The following is a 20618-nucleotide window of genomic DNA, read 5'->3' on the forward strand; positions in this document are numbered from 1 at the left end:
ACGCGCGGAACACGACACGCCGAGGAAGTCAGACGCCCCGGACCAAACCGCGGCCAGGTCACAACTCGGGCGCTCGATGCATTAGCGATCGTTTTGGCGATAAAAGTGTATCGATTTAGACAGGTAAAGTCATTATTGCGAGGTGCGGGCCCCTGAAACACAACCTCCGATTTTTGCCTCGAGTGGCCAGCACATTATCGAGGCCGTCTCTCGAAGCAGACGAGATGAATGTCACCTCTCTGTCGTGGCTCTGTTCGTTTGGAATTCACTCCCCCCCCTCCTCTCTCACTGCGCCACACAATAGCGTCGGTGTCGACCTTTTGTCAGAATCTTTAATTTATTCTTCGTTTTTTATGAATGAATAAAACAATTAAAGAAAGGCAAAATGTGTGTGCATGAACTCAAGGTGTCACCTGCAGTGGGGATCGGTAGTACAACGGTTAGTGCGCTGCCAACACCAGTGACGATTTTATGAATCGGTGCTGGGCCTCCCCTGGGTCGACTCGGCCTCAAATGAGTACCTGTCACGATGTGTAAATATCGCCACTGGGTAGACAAAGACTGCCAGACGTGGTGCTGGCCACCCACCCCCTCGTGTACTGTGCCGAGCTTCATAGGTGCTCGCTAACTGCACTTGCCTCAAGAGTAGGTTAAAGGCTATACAGGGATCTTTGTCTTTGGTGTCACCTGCACATGCTGGACTTGCGAGAGCCAGACGTGCTAGGGGAGGAGGGCGGCGTCTGGTAGCTCCAGTTGTAGTCCGAGCCCTTCAGGTCCAGGATGAGCTGCAGGCAAGGACACCAGAAACATTAACCATGCATCAACTTATCGATAAATATAGATTCCTCTAGTGGTGGGCAAGAGCCTTTTAGTTGTTATGCTCCATGCCTCTCACTGGAAATCTGTTTCAAGTCATATCAGGATTTGCTGCTGGCACAATCGAATCTTTAAAATCAACTTTAAAAACTCATTGCTTATTTTTCAGCTGGAATAGGCAATGGCTTAATTACTTTTTGAATTATAAAGCTCCCTGGGTTGCTCCGCAGGAAGATTGCTATATAATTCCACGTATAATTGTAAATTGTACGTTCGGAATGTGAGAATATATTATTATTTACGATGTATTACAAATTATTTATTGATATCACAATCTGGGCTATGGAGAGGACACAACCAATACAAAGGAGATGGTAAGGAGATGGTAAGAACAAGACAAAAGGTTACCAATATAAGGCTGTAATGAATTATGACTCTAAATGTTGACAATGAATAAACTCGAAAAGAGACCAGATGGCTCAATGGGACACTGTCTACAGGAACGCTACCCATACGGATGCCTACCTAAAACCTGACTCCCGCCACCATCCATCCCAGAAGAATTTCCTCATCAAAACTCTACACCATAGAGCTCGATTTATTTTCGACCGTCATCACCTAGCCAGTGCACTGGAACACGTACACCAATCTCTCAAGACGAATGGATATTCAGACTACACAATCCGTAAAGCTATCACCCCAACCGTTTGGAAAGAACCCTCTGAGGACCCAATCAAAACTATCACCTTGCTATAGATAGCAGCGGTCACTAAAAATAATTCCAAAATAATGTGCAAACACAAGATCCAGGTTCGATTTAACACAGTACATAAGATTCGTGATCTGATCCCATCTGTGAAGGATGTGATCCCTGACATGCAATACCCCGGCGTCTACAAACTAAGCTGTGTCTGCGGCAGTGGTTACATTGGGGAAACTAAGTGACATGTCTCGGACCGTGTTCGTGAACACAAGGCAGATCTGAAACACGGTAGGACCAATACCTCGGCCGTGGCTGATCATTGTTTTAATGCAGCTGGCTCACACGAAATGTAATTCTCGAAGACGATGGTACTTTGCAAGCCCACTGGTTATCAACAAAGATTCGTTCATGAAGCCATCCATATTTATAGACAGACACAATTTCAACCGAGAAGATGGGTTTTGTTATTTTTTGTTATTTTCTATGAACCTATCTACGTGACTTTACCAAAAGACCCAAGAATATGAATTCCTGCAATTGTTCATCCTCAATCTTTACCCTATAACTTGCTATTTTAACAACTGACAATTGCTATTATAGACTTAAAGCTTTCGTGACTGCAGGAATTCATATTCTTAGGTTTTTCGGTATAGTCACGTAGATAGGTTCAAAGAAAATAACAAAGAAAACATTTTGTTATTCTTGTTACTTTCTTTGAACCTATCTACGTGACTTTACCGAAAGACTCAAGAATAGACTATTATAGACTCGCTCAGCCACAGCACCAGAACAACATTAAAACGGTGGATTTCTCACTCTGGAAATACATTTCCTCGCACCGCGACATTCTGCTCTGATCGACAACACCAAGCGTGCAGCCGTACCTGCTCGCTGGCAGGCGGCAGGGCGTGCGGGTCCTTGGTCAGCGAGCTTAGGTCGTCCAGGATGGCCTGGAGGTGCGTCACGTCCCCCAGCATGGCCACCTCATGGGTCTGGGGGAAACGTCACTCCGGCTCGTGAAACGGATTCGTCGTTTTGCTCGTTGGGTTTGTTTTCGGTGGGTACGACCGTCGTGATGGCCAGATCACGCAGAGAGAGCGAGCGAGTGAGCGGGAATGGGTGAAAGGCTCTGGGTGGGGGGAAGAGTTGGTGCTCAGGTGTGTGCTGGATGTGATCTATTGTTATATTGCTGCTCTAGGAGGGATATTGGTCATGGTCGTGAAGCCGCCCCACCCCTACCCCTACTGCCCCTGCACTCCCGCCCTTCCACAACCACCCCCAACACCACCAAAACCCTGTGGAGGGAGGGGCTGAGGAGTAAGGGGGCAGGGCATAAAGAGGAAGTATGAGGAGCCTACAGAAATGGAGCTTTCCTGTTGATTTAAGGTAATAGAAGCATACAATCAAATACTGGCCGCCAGCAGCATACCTTGAGTTCCGCAGATGTATCCCACGGGCTCACGAGTAAAAATAATTTGGCATTTAATGATGTATTGATTCATGGATTCAAATTGATTGTTACACTTACAAAACATGCATGGAGATAGATAATTTGTAAATTCGTATTCAAGTTTCAAATAGTTGATATTTGATTTGAATCAGGGGAGTGGATAATTGTTTACTTTCCTAACAATAATTCCATGTATTTACCCAAGAATCCTCAAAGTCTTCAAAACTCTTTTCAAGAAGGTCCCATTACATCGGGATGTTTGGCCAATTTCATTAATTGGCATTTGGCATAAGGAAGGATAGCAGAGTTCCCAAAAAGTGTCCACGTATTTGTGGGATTAACAATCAGTCCTCTGTACGAAATAGATGCAGCAATGCATCGTTATACTGCCATCTCCTGGTCAAACAATCCGGTATTCCTCGGCAATCTCCTACCCAAGTACAAACCCGGTAAAACCATGCTGCTTCACTTCCAGGATCAGGCACAGTGAGATTTGGTGACAGGCCGTCATAGGCGTGCGCGTGTGTGCGTACGTGTGTGCGTACGTGTGCGTGCGCGTACGTGCGCGTACGTGTGTGCGTACGTGTGTGCGTATGTGTGCGGTTCGTGGGGAGCAGAAATTGTGCCGAGTGCACTCCGTTACAAACTCGGCGACTCAAGTTCGATTACCGCTCACGGCCAACACCGGTGGCGAATATCCGAACCGGTCCTGAACCGTCCTTTGACCGCCTCAGTCCTTAATGAGTTATCGGTGCAGTGTGTAAACATCGGCACTGGGGAGACAAAGGCAGCCGCGAGTGGTGCTATCCACACCACCTCCTCGTGCGCCGTGCCGGCCTTCATCGGTGCCCGCTAACAGCTCTTGCCTGGCAATCACTTTATTGTACGTGGGGGGAATTTCGTCTGTGTGGTTCGTACCAGCACGTCACGCAGCATGTACGTGAATGTGCAGTAGCGGCTGCGCTCCTCCAGCAGGGCGCGCCGCACCGCCTGCTTCTCCTCCTCCTGCAGCAGGAGGTACGTGTCCGTCACTTCCTGCAGTGCCGAGTCGAGTGCCGGCTGCACCTCCCTGTTGCCTGCGAGCGGCCGCCAGGTAACCGTGAGGGAGGGAGCGCGAGGGACGGGAGAGTGGGGGTGTTTGTCGTTGCACAGAGAGGAAGGGAAAGGTCGGAGAGAAGGGACAAAGGACAACAGTAAATTGTCAGCGCCGGACAGCGCGACCCGAACGGATCGATACGTCGATCCGTACGTGGCACTATGCTATTACAACTTTCGTAGCGCAACGTTGTAAATCATAACCAAGAAATAAAAACAGAGCTCCGCTCAGGTATTGATCGCTATCTTAATTCCATTACTGTTATAAAAATAATGAAACTCGTAAATAAAATATAATCAATGAAAAACTACAATGATAAATATTCATATTTCATTTAGAAGTAATCCGCTAATCGAGGTAAAAAAAAAATTGACTTGGCACGTGCAGAGCCGATGTGCTTACAATCTGGGTGCGAGCGACGTGGAGCTAACAGTGGCAAACGTGCTCTCCACCATGGAGCTTTCCACCATACTGTCCTTTACCTGGGTACCTCTATCATGGCACAGAGTCGTCTAGCGCTGTGCGATTCACCATTATGTCCTTAACCCAAGGTTGGTTTATTTACCCTGGAGCTTTCTCACCATTACACTCTTTACCCTAGGGCTTTTAGCCATAGTACAGGCTTCACCATCACGTCACTCTCCACCCCGAGGCTTTCCACCGCAATGAGCCCTCCCACCCCAAGGCTCTCCAACATGACCGTTCCGCATGCACAACCTGCGCCCTCTCGCACGAGCCCGGCTACGAGGCGGCTGCACGCGACCGAATGCCGGCGTGCGCTGCCCCCCCCCCCCCCTCGCGAGCTCAGGCCCCTCGTGCCCGAGAAGGCTTTTACTTTTGTTTTTACTCCGTTGGTTTTGAATCAGTTGCAGCCATTCGCCGGAGGGCGATGGGCACGATGAGGGGCATCGGGGGACTCGGTGCAGGGTGGCGTTCACCACTCTCATTCATCAGCACCGCTGCTGTAAATTTACTTTGTCATTTTATTTTTACCAGGTAAGGCCCACTGAGCTATATAGTTATTTTTCATAAGCGACCTGGCCACAAATGATAACTCAACGAAGTGGCTTATCGTGCGGAAATGTATAGCAGCCAAATGTGGAGGGGAAAACCGGAGGACGCGGAGCAAATTTAATGTGCAAACTCCAAATATAGAGGCGTCAGGGCAGGGACTGAGAACCCAATGCCCTCCTGTATACTAGACGCAGTAGTTAACATCTCACAACCATGGCGCCTTGCACTTGTAAGCAAGACTCGCAGAGCAATTAAGTTTATTTGCCGAGGTTGTAACGGGTTATTAAATGTCAAACTATTCTGGTCCACAGCTTCGATCACATGTCACTGTAGTTTTAAAAAGCCACTATAAACCCTCTCCTGACCAAGTTTTCAGAAATGCACCTCAAAAGTATTCCATATCGGATATGAATGTAACTATTAATCTGTTGGTAAGATTAAAGCCACTGGCAATGCTTAATTAGTGTGGGTTTGTGAATAACGTTATTCTTGTTTAATCAAAGGCTTTTTCCGTCTTCAAGTAAAATATTCACTGCAGCTCCAAATTTTAAATATTTACCACTAAGGCAGCAGAGCCGGAGGAGGAATGAAGGGTGCAGTAATTAATTTTGCAAACCTATTGCATTGCACCATTGACTAGGGCAGCGTTTCTCAAACTCCGATGCCTGCAACCCCCACAGTATCATCTCTCCACGGATCACCAACCACCAGGTGAGTGCAACATATAGCGGCTTAATTAGCTTACAAATAGAAAAATAAGAACAAGTCTAATTCTGTTGATGAGATCCCAATAGGACAAAAACTGGTCCAAATTTGGCTTGTTTAAACAAATACTGCTGGATAATATTGGTGTGGGATGGCCTAACGTGAAGATACAGAACCGAGTCCTGCTTATCCTGGACATGATTATAAATAGAAAAGATCTGCAATCACTGACAACCTGACCCATGGGGAAGTCATGAGTACCGGAATTTTAGCAGCACTGCTGTAGAGACAGACACCATCTCAAGGCTGGACAATGGAGAGCCAAGCAATCAACGCGATGGACGCTGAAATGGCTTCCCCTGACCGAGGGGGCTGCCACCTCTAAGGAAACCAAGGCCGAGATGATAGCGCATTGGCAGCAGTGTGTAGGCTGCTGATGAGAGTGCGAGACACCGCATGCAGCAGAGGGCAGTGCGGACACACGCAGGTCCACCCGCCGCCAGGCGCACCGTGACACGGAGAAACGCTCATGCAGCGGAGTGGGGAGAGGGTTAAGAAGTGGGATCACGGGGGAAAGAAGGGGGAGAGAGCTCAGGGAAAGGTGGCACTGGTGCCGTGACCAGAACTTACCTATTATCTCTACTGGGAAGAGAGTGGAATGAAGGAGAGGGGGGGAGGAAAAAAGGGGGAAGAATTAGGTCAGCTCCGTAACGGCTCTTCTGCTAAGGGGGTTCGGCGCATGAGCTCGCGACAGGCACACACAGACGCCCTTGTCGCGCACTTCCCCAACCCAAAACGCCCCGTGCGGGCCATGCAGCTGTCAAAGTTGTCATGGGTATTTTGGGTCAAAGTTGGAAACGGAACGGAGAATGTATACAGTACAATGTCGCATATCCGGCCGTCATGTATCCGACGACTCATTAGCCAGCCACGCCCGGCGCAGTGTGTCCGTCATTCGCTAGAGATGTTCCCAAATCTGACTTTTTTAAATCGACTAATATATTGTCACTCTCTTGTATATTCGTTTATGTCTAAAGTACATGAAGGCAATTTCCCACGTTTAAAGCTGCTCATTTTGAGCTTCATTTTTGTCTGATAACCTATTTGCGAATAGCATAACCGTAATTTTCCACCTTCACTAATCCGGAGATTTTGCATATCCGTGAGTTGGATATGCAGCATTGTACTGTATATATATAAATGTGTGTATGAGACCAGTGGCAGTAATGTTCTTATTTTCCATAGAGAACAACTGCACCATTGTTTTCTTTTTGTGTTAAGACGCAGGGGGGGGGGGAAAGAAAACACGCTGTCCTTAAGGGAAGAAGCCAAGAAAGAGTGGGGCACCCCGAGACACACTGCCCCTCCCACACCTCACCTCTCTTGTTTATGCCCCTGGGTTCCTCTCGACAGCAGGTTTCTGAAATTGATAAATGGTTCCAATCCAGTGTGTTGCTATTAGGCAAAGCAAGGAATAATTTGCGCTCAGATCGAGCGATGGATGACACCGAAAGGCAATGCCATGACTGCGAATGGCAACAGATATCCATTGGCCGTGCTACGTTGATCCGATTAATCATCGATTGAAACAGATTCTTATGCTGAAGATACACGCTTACAATCGTGTGTGAGAACCGATTTTAGTATTTTTTTCTCCAATGGGTGCATGCGACCGCTGCAGTCACTGGATGCGCTACACATTTTTTGTTTCTTCATATATATATAAAAAATGTGTTCTCGAATTGGGAGCCAAACCGATGTTGTTGTTGCTGTCAGAACGTAACTTCCCACTCCCGGGAAAAGGCCTCCCCCATTTTCTTCTTAGATGCCTGTTGTTGTCCAATAGTGGCCTCTATTTCATCTTGCCATCCCTTCCGTCAAAAACTATCAAATCACAAGGAGAGTGAATAATATCATGGCCATTATTTATATGCACGGAAAGTATACGCAAACATACATCGGAGCTAGCTTTGGGTGCCCCGTTATTTACTGAATCCTGGCTTTGTCCCCTTTGGAGCATGGTGCCAACAGCTTGCCTGCCCCCCTCACCCTCGCCCCCCTCCCCATTTCACCATCGTGTTACCTTTCTTGGCTTTCTTCTGCAGTCGGATGGTGTCTGTCGATTTCTTTTTGATCTCCTGCCGCGCTTTCTTGTACTCTGTGGCGAGGAAGCAGAGAGCGTGCGCGCTTCATTTTACAATCCTGGCCCTGCTTTCGCTGCTGTACTGCGGCAAGACATGTCACTCGAAATTACCCCTGCCTCACAGCAACATTTATTAATTATGGTGCTGTGCAGTGTGGCTGCATCGCAAGGCGGGCAGGAGTAAGGCACTGCCAATAACCTTTGTGCTTGCAGCAAACTCCAGTAGGATCAGTTTAAATATTTTTACATTGGGGCTCAGGGAATTGTTTCATACTGGATAAATAAATGATGTTGATGACAACGATAACTTACCCTTTTTAACCTCGTCACATATTCACAACTATTTTGTTTGTTAATCAAGGAAAGGTTACATTTGGGAATGTCTGCCCAATTCATACTTGAGTAATTATTTAAATTATCTGTGACATGGAAACCACTGGGAGAGTAAATGAGAAATATTCAGTAGGTAGGCCAGCTTTGTTAGTAACCCACTAAGACTCCGTGTCATTTTTACAACAGACACCCCCCACACTCTTCCGCAACCCCCCGAAGAGGAAAATGTCAATTTGAAGGGGCAAAACAAAGGAGTGAGAAAAACTTGGTGCAAAATTCATTACAATGCCCAGCACGGCTCATGGCACAGGAACCTGGCCCTGAGCTTCTCCTTGATCGAATCAGCCTAAAAAAGTATTTAAGTTAACATGTTGTATACAATGGGTTCACGTGACCCCGGCAGCCACTAGATAATCCTAACATCAACCGCAATGTAAAAAAAAATGCATCGATTCTTGAATCGACACATGACACTGCATCGTGACAATTCGTTACGCCTCTACTGCTACGACTAAAGCAGCCTGGCATAATTCTAGCAACAATGCCCACTATTGTACCATGCTGGTCTTAATAGGCAATCGCTAATTGCACTTGTTCCAACAGACGTGTGGTCCAGAGAACAAACGGCTTACCCTTGGCGTGGTCCTTGTCCAATTGAGCCGCTGTTTTCTTCCACTCCTCCAGCTTCTCTTGCAGAGGGCCCAGCAGGTTGCTGGCGAGTGCTCTGTGGGGCCACACGGGAGCCGCCGCAAGGTGATGTCTCACTTTCGAGTCACACGCATATGCACATGCACAGCCTATTTCGTCTACGCACTGTATATATGTATGTAGAACTTCTTTCGCACCATACGTAGCCAACTGCACTAATCAGAGGTGCGGGGGAAGGACAACAAACTAAACACAAAAAGCAGTTCTAAAGAAATTTGTTTTCAATGATTATTTAAAAGTGCACAGCTCCAGTGGCTTCCTAATATCGGAAGGAAGCGTTTTTCTAGACAGCTGCAGAAGCGCATCTGAATGTGCGCGATGCGGCGACCGTCTTTGTTCGATGGCCAGCCGAAATCTGCTGCGAGCATGACCGGAGTTCGCGTGATGGGTTATGCTGCTTAACCAGATCAGCAACGTATTGTGGTTCATTTGTTGCAAGCACTTTGTGTGTAGTGAGTGCGACCGCTGCTGGATGAGGGCCTCCCCGTGCCGTGCAGGCTGTGGGTGTTGTTTGATGGCACTGCCAATACACTGGCCAGTGTGGGTTAATGGAGGTTTGTGCGTGGTGTTAACCCATTCATGCACCATCCAAGTTCAACCCTGCTTATCTGATGAGATCTGATGAGATCAGATGCATTCTGGGTGATTTGGTCATAATTTACAATTCACAGAGAGAAATACCCAATCCCAAGCCAAGCAGCAGTATCCTTTCATCTACCGAAACACCAATGCATTTATTTTATCTATCTCTATGCCGATCTATTTCTGTGTATAGATATATCAATACGTTTCCGGAGGCTTAGCTTTCCGGATATTTAATATATCTGCTCCGTATTTGGATAGAAGTTATACTTATGGAAAAAAAAAACTATTTAATATCTACTCAGTGTCTACATAAATACATTCCAATTTGAATCTATATACCATCGTGCCTAAATATGACTGCTTCACAAAATATTGTACAGAAACGGTGGGAATGGTTATTTTTTAGAAGGAAGCATCCAGTCTTAGGCAGAGAAAAGGGAATGTCTTGAGCTTGGAGTTAAATGCCTGGGGGACGGGAGGTTCAAGCTATTTGGGCAGTGTAGGAGAATGAATAATGCCCCACATCGGTTGAGTAGAGGCTTTGACAAAAAGCCTCGGTTGCTGAAGCAAAGAGTATGGAAGAAAGGTGAGAGGTGAGAGATAGGCAAACTCATCTCTTTAGAACTGCTTTTTATGTTTAGTTTGTTGTCCTTCCCCCGCACCTCCGATTAGCACGGTTGGCAACGTAGACTGCTGAAGAAGTTCTAAATACTTACATATATACATGGGCGAGTCCATGAAAAATCTTAAAGAGAGACCTTGAACTCCAACTAAAATCGAGTTGCCAGCCAGTGGAGGGAGGGGATTGGAAAATTGGGTTTCTGTGGTCATGTTAATAAGTGCGGTTGAGAGGTCTGGCCAGTAGCATTTAGATCATGCGGAGTTTGGAGATGAGGGAATTCAGGAGGCTATTTTGCATCAAAGATGAATTTGCCGAACAGAGATTTCTGGACGAGGCGGTCAATCCGCTTTTTGGCGGCAGACGCACAGGGAGCGCAGCTAGGAGACAGTGTCTGTCCTTCAGCTCGTGTCCCTGGCAGCTGAGAGACAGTGTCTGTCCTTCAGCTCGTGTCCCTGGCAGCTGAGAGACAGTGTCTGTCCTTCAGCTCGTGTCCCAGGCAGCTGAGAGACAGTGTCTGTCCTTCAGCTCGTGTCCCAGGCAGCTGAGAGACAGTGTCTGTCCTTCCCCTCGTCCCAGGCAAGCGAGTGGCGCATGGCGACACTGACAGTCGCCACGACAAACGGACGCCTGCGGACACGACAGCAGGGCCAGAGATCGCTGCCCCTACCCGTCTCAATGCCTCTGGTCAAAGGAAAAAAAAACCTCTCCACAACGAACGTCAGTGCACGTCGTCATGTCAGGTTTCCACCCCCAGGTGCGATTGAGAATAATGAGCTTTATTTTCCAGTGACAGTGAGGCGCGGTTATTTTCTTGCCGTTTGTTGGGTTTAAAATGAGAGGATCCTGCGTAACTCTTCGTACAAACCTTGCTCAGTTCAAGAAATGTATTCACGTTTAATCTCTTACACCCTTCAATAGCGACGTTTGCTACTTACTGCTTTAGGGCATTTTGGTGTCCCTTTGGACCTGTGCTCAGAAAGAGTGAAGGCATCGTGAAACTCACTGTGTGAAGTGCGCCAACTTGGTCTCGATGCTGCGATGCCGCATGCACATGCGCGTGAGGGCCGAACCGATCTCCCTCGTGGCTCCTGCGACGCGCACAGAGACACAGGGCGACACACAAACATCAGCAACATGACAAGAACCTTGAGACCATTCAAGCATTTTTAGTTTCTTCTCGCAAGACTGAACTTCCTCCAAACTTCCTGATTGTGGGGCAATTTACTAGGCAAGAAGTACATCTGATGAAATGTAATATGTCCGAACAATGTGCATATAAAAGTGTGTAACGGTGCATCGATTAATTGGTTAATATCATTGTTAATATCACAATAATGTTTTACAATTCGTATATGTTGCATGTAATAGGTTAACATGACCCCTGCAGCTACAGATAACCGAGTGTTTGAATTGATTCATGACCCTGAATCATGCCAATTTATCACGTCAGAAAGCAGGGTTCATTACACGTCGAGTAAGCAACGCGAGTGTGGGAGATACGTAGCTCCGGCACTTTCTGTTGCATGCACTTGTGCCGCACAAGGCAACAACAGTCCACAAAACACCTCCGTGAACCCCCCAGTGACGTTCAGAACAACATGATTATATTTGTAAACACTACACCTAAGCAGCTATGGAAAACGGCAGTAGAAACCAACCCAGCGCACAACACCACAGGGCAAACATTGAAACTACTTTTCATAAAGCAAGCCACCCCCAGCATAAACGTGGGGGGGGGGGGGTTACAGTAACTGAACACTGTGTAAGTAGTGAAGGCAAACTGCCCAGGGATGGGGGGGGCAGGGGGATTGGGGGGGGCGGCAGGAGGACGGGGGGAGGCGTCTCAACGCCAGCAGCTGTGCTAAGCCACTCGGCCGGCAGGGGCAGCTTAACCCAGCTGTTCGGCATTGCCGAGGACTAACAACGGGCACAACTCGGAGAACCTCCCAACCGCCGCGGCCTCACCGCGCGATCCATCTCGAGCGTGCAGATGTCCCAACGCGCATCTTAACCTTTAATGTGGCGGGGATATGAGGCCCACTGGGGAAATCAGCGTAAGGTCCTAGAGCAGAGCGAATCCGTATTGCGCGGGGGTGAGCTATGAATGGAGCCTACCCTGACGCAGACATTTCTCTCGAGTTGGTATTTTCTTTTTTTTTCTTCTATTCGTAATAAAGCACTACGTTCGTGGGGATTGTTTGAGAATCAGTGGCTGTGCTGTCGTGATTAAGAGCATATTTGATGAGGGCCTCGCAGGCATCTGGATCTGATCGAGGGTTAAAGACCGCATAACTTTGAAACTTGTTTTTTTCGGCGGAAGCCACAGGGTGATTGGCCACAACTCACATGAGGCTAGATCCGCTCCCAATGTCCTTTCAGCAGGAAATGCCTTCCATCACTCTGGAGGGAAGATCCCTTACAGAGCTCTGGGAAAAACAGTCCTCGCTTAAATTGGCATGTATCATAGCCAGAAAAGTTCTACACTTAAAAAAATACACACAAACAAGCACGTAAATAATTGAAATGAACTTAACATAAAACTTAGCCGTTGCAAGGCAGCGCCTCGCACAAATTAACGTGAAATGGCATTCACTTTCCTTTCCTGGAAACACATTTATATCCTGTGCGTTCATTTTCCACGGTTTGGAATTTATTTCATAAAACTGAAAGAATAAAAAAAACCTAAACTAGAAGCTGCATTTTCAATATTAAATTGGCAAAACTCCACCGATTTGTTAAATATCAGAAAACATTCATATAATTTCTGCCCAACTATGAATCAAAGCGACACGAAACATGCCAGTGAAACCCTGCAAAATAACCAACAAAACAAGAACCGAAAGGGAGTGCATGTCGGATGTGCTAACATGCTCACTTTGTGAAAAGCCTCCCCCACCACAACACCCCAAATATTGCTGCCGTAATCTCGTCGGACTGCCACGAGAACTTGCGGTGGCTGCTCATCGTGGTAACCACTGCGTGTCTCCACCCATGAGTGTTTGTTTATAATTTCCTTGCTCTGGGGAGATTCGCAAAAGTCACATTTTCCTTTCACGATTTAATCAAACAAATAACGCGCTGCCCTTGAACTGTAACATCTACGGAAGCTGCGACCCTCCCCTCAATTTACGCATTCCTAAATGACACAGGGGTAATGGGCATTCGGCAGCCTCTCAATGCCCCAACCATTGGGCAGAGACTCAAGACAAACACGTTTTAAAATATTCACATGGAGGTGAAGCCGAAGCCTCTCCATGCTGTTGTGCTGTACGGCTCGCCGGCGAGTTTGTGGTTGTGCCGCGTGTCATCCTGCATGATGTCAGACGTTTCGCTCACAGTGCTGAACGGCGTTCCCGAAGAAGGTCTTCCCAGCACTCGGGAGCAAAACGTCGGACATAGTGACGAACAACGCATAGCACAACCCAAAGGTTCATCAGAGCGTGATAGAGCACAATCTCGAAAACAAAACATATGCAAGTTGCAAGGCCGTCTTTCTGCGTAACAAGGCGAAGTAAAACGCCCCACTGGTCCATCTTACAGAGCAGCACTGACGGAATGCGGGAGAGGATGACTTTTCTCAGCTAAGTGGCACGAGCAGCTGAATCCATTGCCTCCTGTTCGCTTGTTTATTCAGCCAAGGAAGAAGTAAAACACACGCCCGGTGCCTTTACTAGCTCACGAGAATGATGGCAGCGTATCCATAGGTGATTTCAAAAGCTGGTGGTTCTTTTCAGATTAACAATGAGCAAAGCGTACGTACTGTACCCTGCATTGTGCGAGAGGTGGTAAAGAACTTCTATTTATACATTTGTTTACCGTAATTTAACACGCACGTTTGAATATGGAAATTAACCGGTCTAACAACAGAAATGTCCCATTTATTCAAATGTGTGGTGAAAAACAAGACAGTGTTTCAAGGCGCGGAAAAAAACAGCAGAGCACCGCCAGTGCCGATCGTGCTCCTGTGAAAATTTAGAACTTTTTTTGACAATGCCGGCTGTGCGAGCGTTACTGTGGACTACATACACCGAGGCCCGGTATCTGGGGATTGAACCTGGCCCAGCTTACAGTGGCAGTAATTAAAGCCCCGACCTGGTCAGGGAAAAGTGATCTTTTGTGTTGTGTTAAACCAATAAACTCCCAAACTCAACAAAGGAGTCCATAAAAGGGTTTTTTTGGGGTTAGATCGTGTAAATATATAAATGTGTCATTAAAACCCCCCCACCACCCGACACGGCCAACTAGTAAGGGTTGTCACGTAAAAGAACATGCCAATTCGTCACTCGTACAGCACACGGAGTGTGATTGCTTTATAAACACGACAATGAACCTGAGAGCTCGTGGAAGCCGTTCGGACTGCGAGGCAAACGAGGGCATGTGCACGTCACTCTGAATACTCTCACCCAGCCTGCAACTTGAATATGAATAATAATCATACTATCAATGAGTAAATGTTCCAGTGGTTCATGCAACACGTAGTAATACGCGAGCTCTTTTAAAATAATTAACTAATTGCATTGCAATAAAGTGTGCTAAATGTGGAGAGCACTGCGGTGCTGTAGCCAGCTGAAGCCAAGGCACTAGTAGAGAGTTGAGGACAGGCGGAAGGGCCAGGTGCCCTGACTAATACATCAATGTGCCCTCCCCCATTCGTGTGGCCTTGACAGTGCAAGGCTGTCTCCAGTTTTATTATATTTTTAAACGGGCCTTTAGGAATAATTCCACGCTCTCTGCTGCACTGCCTTGCCAGCAGCAGCCATAGTTATAATATTGCAATGCCGGTTTCTAGGCCAAACCCTAAATGCGTTTTTATCAAAAATATATTTCTTTTTAAGTAGACATCGATTAATTAAATAAGGCAAATGCACTACGCCTGCCAAAGCATCCCCGAGGGCTGATGATGCAGCTCAGTAATTATCAGAAAATTGTAATGTATAAAACGAAGCCCCATTTAACCTGCATTTATCCACTTCCTCCAAAAGTAATTGCAGTCGAAGCTCATCGCATCGCGCGATACGCGCTCCGTCCAGAGGCTGTGTCTCATTTTGCAAAAACTTTCAGCCAATTCACCCATTGACAGGACCGACACGTCGAAAAATATCCAAGATGTCAAGTCAAGTTGCACCAAGAAACCCGACGTGGAAATTCAATTTCAGCATCATTAACTTTTATAAACCTTGACTTCCAACACCGTGAAATGTACACCTTTTGAAATGTAAAACCATTTGCATGAGTCACAAACCTGTCATGTTACGTAAAAAAAAGCCAGGAGCACGAGACGTGGCCAGTGTGCATCCCGAGCAACATGTGCTCTTTATATTACACCGCCGTCATCTGAGACAGAGCTGAAGACAAGCGCAATGATGACGAGTGTGATAGCAGTGTGAATGGCGGTGCTGAGGATGGTGTTGTGGTCTACGTTGAGGATGGCGTTGAGGATGGCGTTGGGGTCGGCATTGAGGATGGCGTTGGAGCTAACGATTGTGTTGAGGATGTAACAGTTGTACCAAGCTGTCAGCCCACGTGGCGTGACGGACACACGAGCCCGCCCTGGCTAATAGCTCATTTTGCTTCTCGTGTCCAGCTTCTCCATCCGTGTCCGCATGCAACTCTCACTTACCGGCAGCCTCCTGCTCCCCCCCCCCTCACCCCCCTAACGCCCCCCCCCCCAACCCCCTCTGAACCCATCACATCGATCGAACGCTGCCTGCCACGGCATCGAACGCTTCTCCGCTTCAGAGGTCCTCTACAAGCACCCAGGATTCATTACTGTACAGAGACAGAGCACTACGCTATCAAATGTTAAACAAGCAAGCTATTAAGAGTTGTTTACATACATATGGACTGGACCTATCAAATTCGTGTTAAATATTTTTTTATAGAAAATTATATCTCAATGTTCTGCTTTTCCTTGTACAATTTTTTTTAAAGAGTAATGTGACTGGTGTTCACAGACATACATATGGAAAGCTGAATTGTGGCAATTAGATTTTCTTTCCACCAATGTAGTTTATGCTAGATTGTTTGTTATTACAAAGTTATGCAAAAACAATTGGTTGAGTCATCTTTAACCTTGATTTAAAATTGTATTTATTCATTAAAATATGAAAGAAAATAGCAAAAACCAATAATAATTTTATAATAAAGACAAAACAGAATCATATTGCTGAAGGCATTTTCATCAACAGATCACGATCCCTATACCGAGTTTTATTTCGGAGGACCGACGTTTCAAGCCCGGCGGTCGATACCCCTGATTGTCAGGTCATGGCTCTGGCCGAGCGCGACACGCGACCAGAGCAAGGGCAGCCCCGGTCCTTGGCTCAAAGGCTGGGTCAGGACCCTGCGTCTGCAATGACAATTTGGCAAGGGGTATCGTGACCCGGGTCCCTGTGATCTCCCGCACTGGGGTGGCGCCTTGGCTGGGAATCCTCTGCCTAAGAAAATATCTCCATGGTTTGAGCAGCCAGCAAATGATCCGCGCATAAGTCAACTGGGTGTCTGTCCAATGCAAGGCAGGAAGTGTGAACCCAGTCTGGCATCTAAGCCTGGGAAGGAAACCTTTTCCTTGCCGAGGGCCGAATAGAATGTTCAAATACTGTTTTGGGGGCCCCACATTTGTTGACACTTAGCTTCATCATGCTCGGACTGTATGCATTGGCCGTGTGTTCAGAACTACTTGGAAGACAATAGGTGACCCAGCATGCTAATCTTAGAAACACGTTGTTGTCACAGGTCGACACTATTCCCCTCGAGTAGCCAATTAAGTGTGGCTAAGATGCTAGCAGTGACGGATTAGTGGTTGATCCATTGTGGCCGAGAGCTCTATGGAATTAAGTCATGGGCTGGTGTTGTGAGCCGTTCCCTTGGGCTCAAGAGTAAGTCACTGTACGTGTGTATGTTGAACTTCTTTCGCACTATACGTAGCCAACTGTGCTAATCGGAGGTTAGCACTAGCTTTGGACTCTAAGTCCACAGCTGGTGGATTGTGGTTAGAAAGTAGCAGGCAATAGTGATGCCTGTGCACTGGTGAACATATACGGTGGCTTTATGGCAGTGAAGACGAGACAGGGTTAGTGCGTGGCACTCAGACAGCTTGCTTCATTTTAAACATAACCCAAGAAGGGCGAGCTGCTTTTAAAGTTTAAATGCGGAATAACGCCGTACATGGGATCAGTCAGGAGGCTCAAAGTGGCTGTGTGTTCACGACGCATACACACACCGAATGCAGCCACTCGCAATGCCATATTTAGTGCCATGCACCAGATGCACGAGGTGATTCGTATTCATCACGAGTAAGGAAGGCAAATGGATGTGTGGTAGATTCATTCATATTTAATGGCCAGCCAATAACTAATCCAATAATCTATCTCCTTGATTATTGGATATACAAGGTGTCCATCATGGTATCATCTATTGTTGAAGAATTATAATTGGACAGCAGTTTGAGCTGCTAGCTGAAATATTGCCAACATATTCCTTATATTATTGCATTTGTTTGTTTTAATCGAAAAGCTTGGACGATCGTTGATCCAGCGCGTGACAGAAGCATTGGAAATGAATGAGAACCGAGAAGTTGGAGAAGACGTGGGGAACTCAAATCTAAATGCGACGTGCATCGCCAACGCCGCGACGAGCGCGCGGAGGTGAAGAGGGACGAGACTCGTTCGATACAATCGTACGATACAACCTTCGTACTACCAAGTGTGTGGCTTCTGTGTGTGTGTGGAATGTGTGTGTAGTTTTATCGACCTCGCTGAAACTGTTGCCTAATTATCATTATTTAATAAAGGATGATACCTTCATGGACAGTCTGTACTATTGGGGTGAAGGACACCAGCGAAGCAATGCATCAATCATAAGCAGCCCATTCCGGAGAAGTGCTTCTCTTATGTGGAGCCTTCACATTCAATGCACCGCCGATCTCATGACAAATTATTAACATATTCCATGGGTTTCCAAACGTGATTTTTTTTAGTTTTTTTTTTATTACACAACTGTGATTTTTATTACTATATATATTGCCCCGGAGAAAGGCTTCCACTGTGGTAATGCTGAAATGTTCATAACTTGGCATAGCCTCAAGAGAAGAGAAATAAATAAAGGCCTCCGAGTAACGCAAACGCGTTCACGTCTCAACGCACCCTGCGCTCGCTCGACAAAGGGCACGGCGAATATCAGATTTTTATTTTTCAGTTTGTCAATTTCAAGGTCACGCCTGGGCAGTGAAATATGATGAACACCAGAATGCACACAAAAGATGGAATTTCCTGCATTCAACAATACTCTGTGACTATAAAGCCAACATTTAGCGTGCATAAGGAAATGACGTTGACGAGCAACAGAAGACTGCACCTGTGCCAGATCTTAAGGGGCGTCTTTCAGTAGAGCCGTGACTTTTAGCAGGACAGGTGAGACTCGACAAGCAACCGAGAGGTGTTGACACATCAGAAGCCCCTGGGTGCCACTAAACATAATTATTTATCAATACCAGCCATGGTCTATCCAGTGCTGGATGAAGGGCTCCCCCAAGCCATCATTGATAATTATCAATATATATAACTAATCATCTTGTAGCTGCAAATTAATTGATGTCAATATTCCATTTTCACGGTGGACATCCTCTTGGGTGCGTTTCCTCGTTTGTATGTATGTTTGTTGAACTTCTTTCACACCGTACGTAGCCCACCATGCTAATCGGAAGTGTGGGGGAAGGACAACTAAACACAAAAAGCAGTTCTAAAAAGAAATTACTTTTCAATCTCGATAGTGCATAGCTCCAGTGGCTTCCTAATATCGGAAGAATGTCCAGATGGCCGCAGAAGCGCATCTGAAAGCGTGCGATGCGTGGTCGTCTTTGTTCGATGGTCAGCCAAAAGCCACTGCGAGGATGACCAGAGTTTGCGTGATGGTTTATGCTCCTTGACGAGATCAGCAAGGTATTGTGGTTCATTTGTTTGCCTGCCAATCTGTCATTAGCCAAGCCCATCGGCCATCACGTGCCCTCTCATGCGCATGCTGCTCCTCCTTTTGTCTCACAGGGTAACTCTGAGCACTTACCTCGCCATGCTTCTCAGTGCACTCAAATATGTTTTTGCATTCTTTTGGTTATTCAATGTCAATGTTTGTGATCCATAAATCATAGCAGATAATATGCACCGATGTAATACGTTAGTGTCCTATTCTGTAAATCACATTATATTAAAATAGCCTTGCCATACATTTCATTCAAAAATAATTTTTCATTTTTTAAGATGTCAAAACTATGATCATAACCAGATGATAACGAAGATGCATGCCTTGCCTTTGAGATTTAAAATAATTATCGTGATATAAAATGAAACCAGTTGTAACTCGACTTGACTGAATGTTTTGGTGACACTAAAAGGACGGCCTGCGTTGTGCCATTCCCCGTTCCAGACAGTCGGAGTAAATTCCAGATGCGTAGATTATTCAAAGAAGAGTTCAGGGGAGAAGACTCGGCGATTACACAGTGGCGATAACATTAAGTCGAAATTATATTCTTGCCCGAGGGCCGGAGGCGCCGGAGGGCTCCCGCTGAGCGGCGGCTCCGAGGGCCTCGCGGTCCCCCGCGGGGGCGATACGCACGGCGAGTTCCGTGGCGGAATTGAAATATCTAAATATTCGCTATGTTGTTTAATAGTGGGAGTCGTAAGGAACTGTGCTGCAGACACGCAATTGGATCCCATTTCCACAATTGGGTAGGAGGTCCCACCAGGCTTCCCGGTTAAACATCTTGCGGGAAATGGGAAAGTGCGTTGACGCATGGCCATGACTGGGAATGCTGCTCCTCCTTTCTGCTCGCAGGGAACAGAGAGAGCTTGAAACCAGAGTGTTTACACGCACAGACGGCAGAAGCCGCTGTTAGCGAGCACCTATTAAGGCTGGCATATGGCACGTGGGAATGGTGTGGCCAGGAGCACCATACCAGACCGCCTTTGCCTCCCATGTACCGATTTTGAAAGAATGCAATAGATGCTCATTTCAGGTTGAGTAAAACTAAGTGGGGGGGGGGGGGGCTTGCAGTGCACTGCACCACCCACTGCTGTAGCACTGCTCCTTACACATGAGCATGCGCAAAAACACAAATTCAAGCCTGCTGTTCAGCATTTGTATTAAATGTGACTTCAATAGATAGTATGGCACACAAAGACAAAGATCTCCCATTTAAATTTAAACAGACCATTTGGGCAAGTGCTGTTCGTGAGCACCTATGAAGGCCGGCACAGTACCATGCCTAGCCACCTTTGTCTCCCCAGAGCTGATCATTACACATTGCACCGGGAATCAAACTTGAGTTGGCAGGTTCGCAGTGCAATGCACTAATCATTACATGACCCCTCTCCACGGCAAAGACAAAGACCCCAGTATAGCCTTAACAGACTTTCGGGGCAAGTGCTGTTAGCGAGCACCTATAAAGGC

General features: G+C 46.7%; 1 protein-coding gene across 9 annotated transcripts in view; it reads right to left on the minus strand.

Annotated features, from left to right (window-relative positions):
• LOC144941935 (protein MTSS 1-like) overlaps positions 1 to 20618 on the minus strand; it is an 85493-nt gene that overhangs the window by 13664 nt on the left and 51211 nt on the right. For 7 of the 9 annotated variants that reach the window (XM_078868443.1, XM_078868447.1, XM_078868446.1 and 4 more), the window contains exons 4-10: positions 11179 to 11263; positions 8893 to 8984; positions 7868 to 7942; positions 7163 to 7204; positions 3888 to 4045; positions 2404 to 2511; positions 688 to 785 (exon numbers count right to left, since the gene is read on the minus strand). In XM_078868443.1, the coding sequence (XP_078724569.1) occupies positions 688 to 785; positions 2404 to 2511; positions 3888 to 4045; positions 7163 to 7204; positions 7868 to 7942; positions 8893 to 8984; positions 11179 to 11263 (658 nt within the window). The remainder of the gene's footprint in view (positions 1 to 687; positions 786 to 2403; positions 2512 to 3887; positions 4046 to 7162; positions 7205 to 7867; positions 7943 to 8892; positions 8985 to 11178; positions 11264 to 20618) is intronic. The other 2 variants (XM_078868445.1, XM_078868444.1) reach the window with 1 other exon arrangement.

This window comes from Lampetra fluviatilis, chromosome 26 (assembly GCF_964198595.1).
Source record: "Lampetra fluviatilis chromosome 26, kcLamFluv1.1, whole genome shotgun sequence".
Lineage (NCBI taxonomy): Eukaryota > Metazoa > Chordata > Hyperoartia > Petromyzontiformes > Petromyzontidae > Lampetra > Lampetra fluviatilis.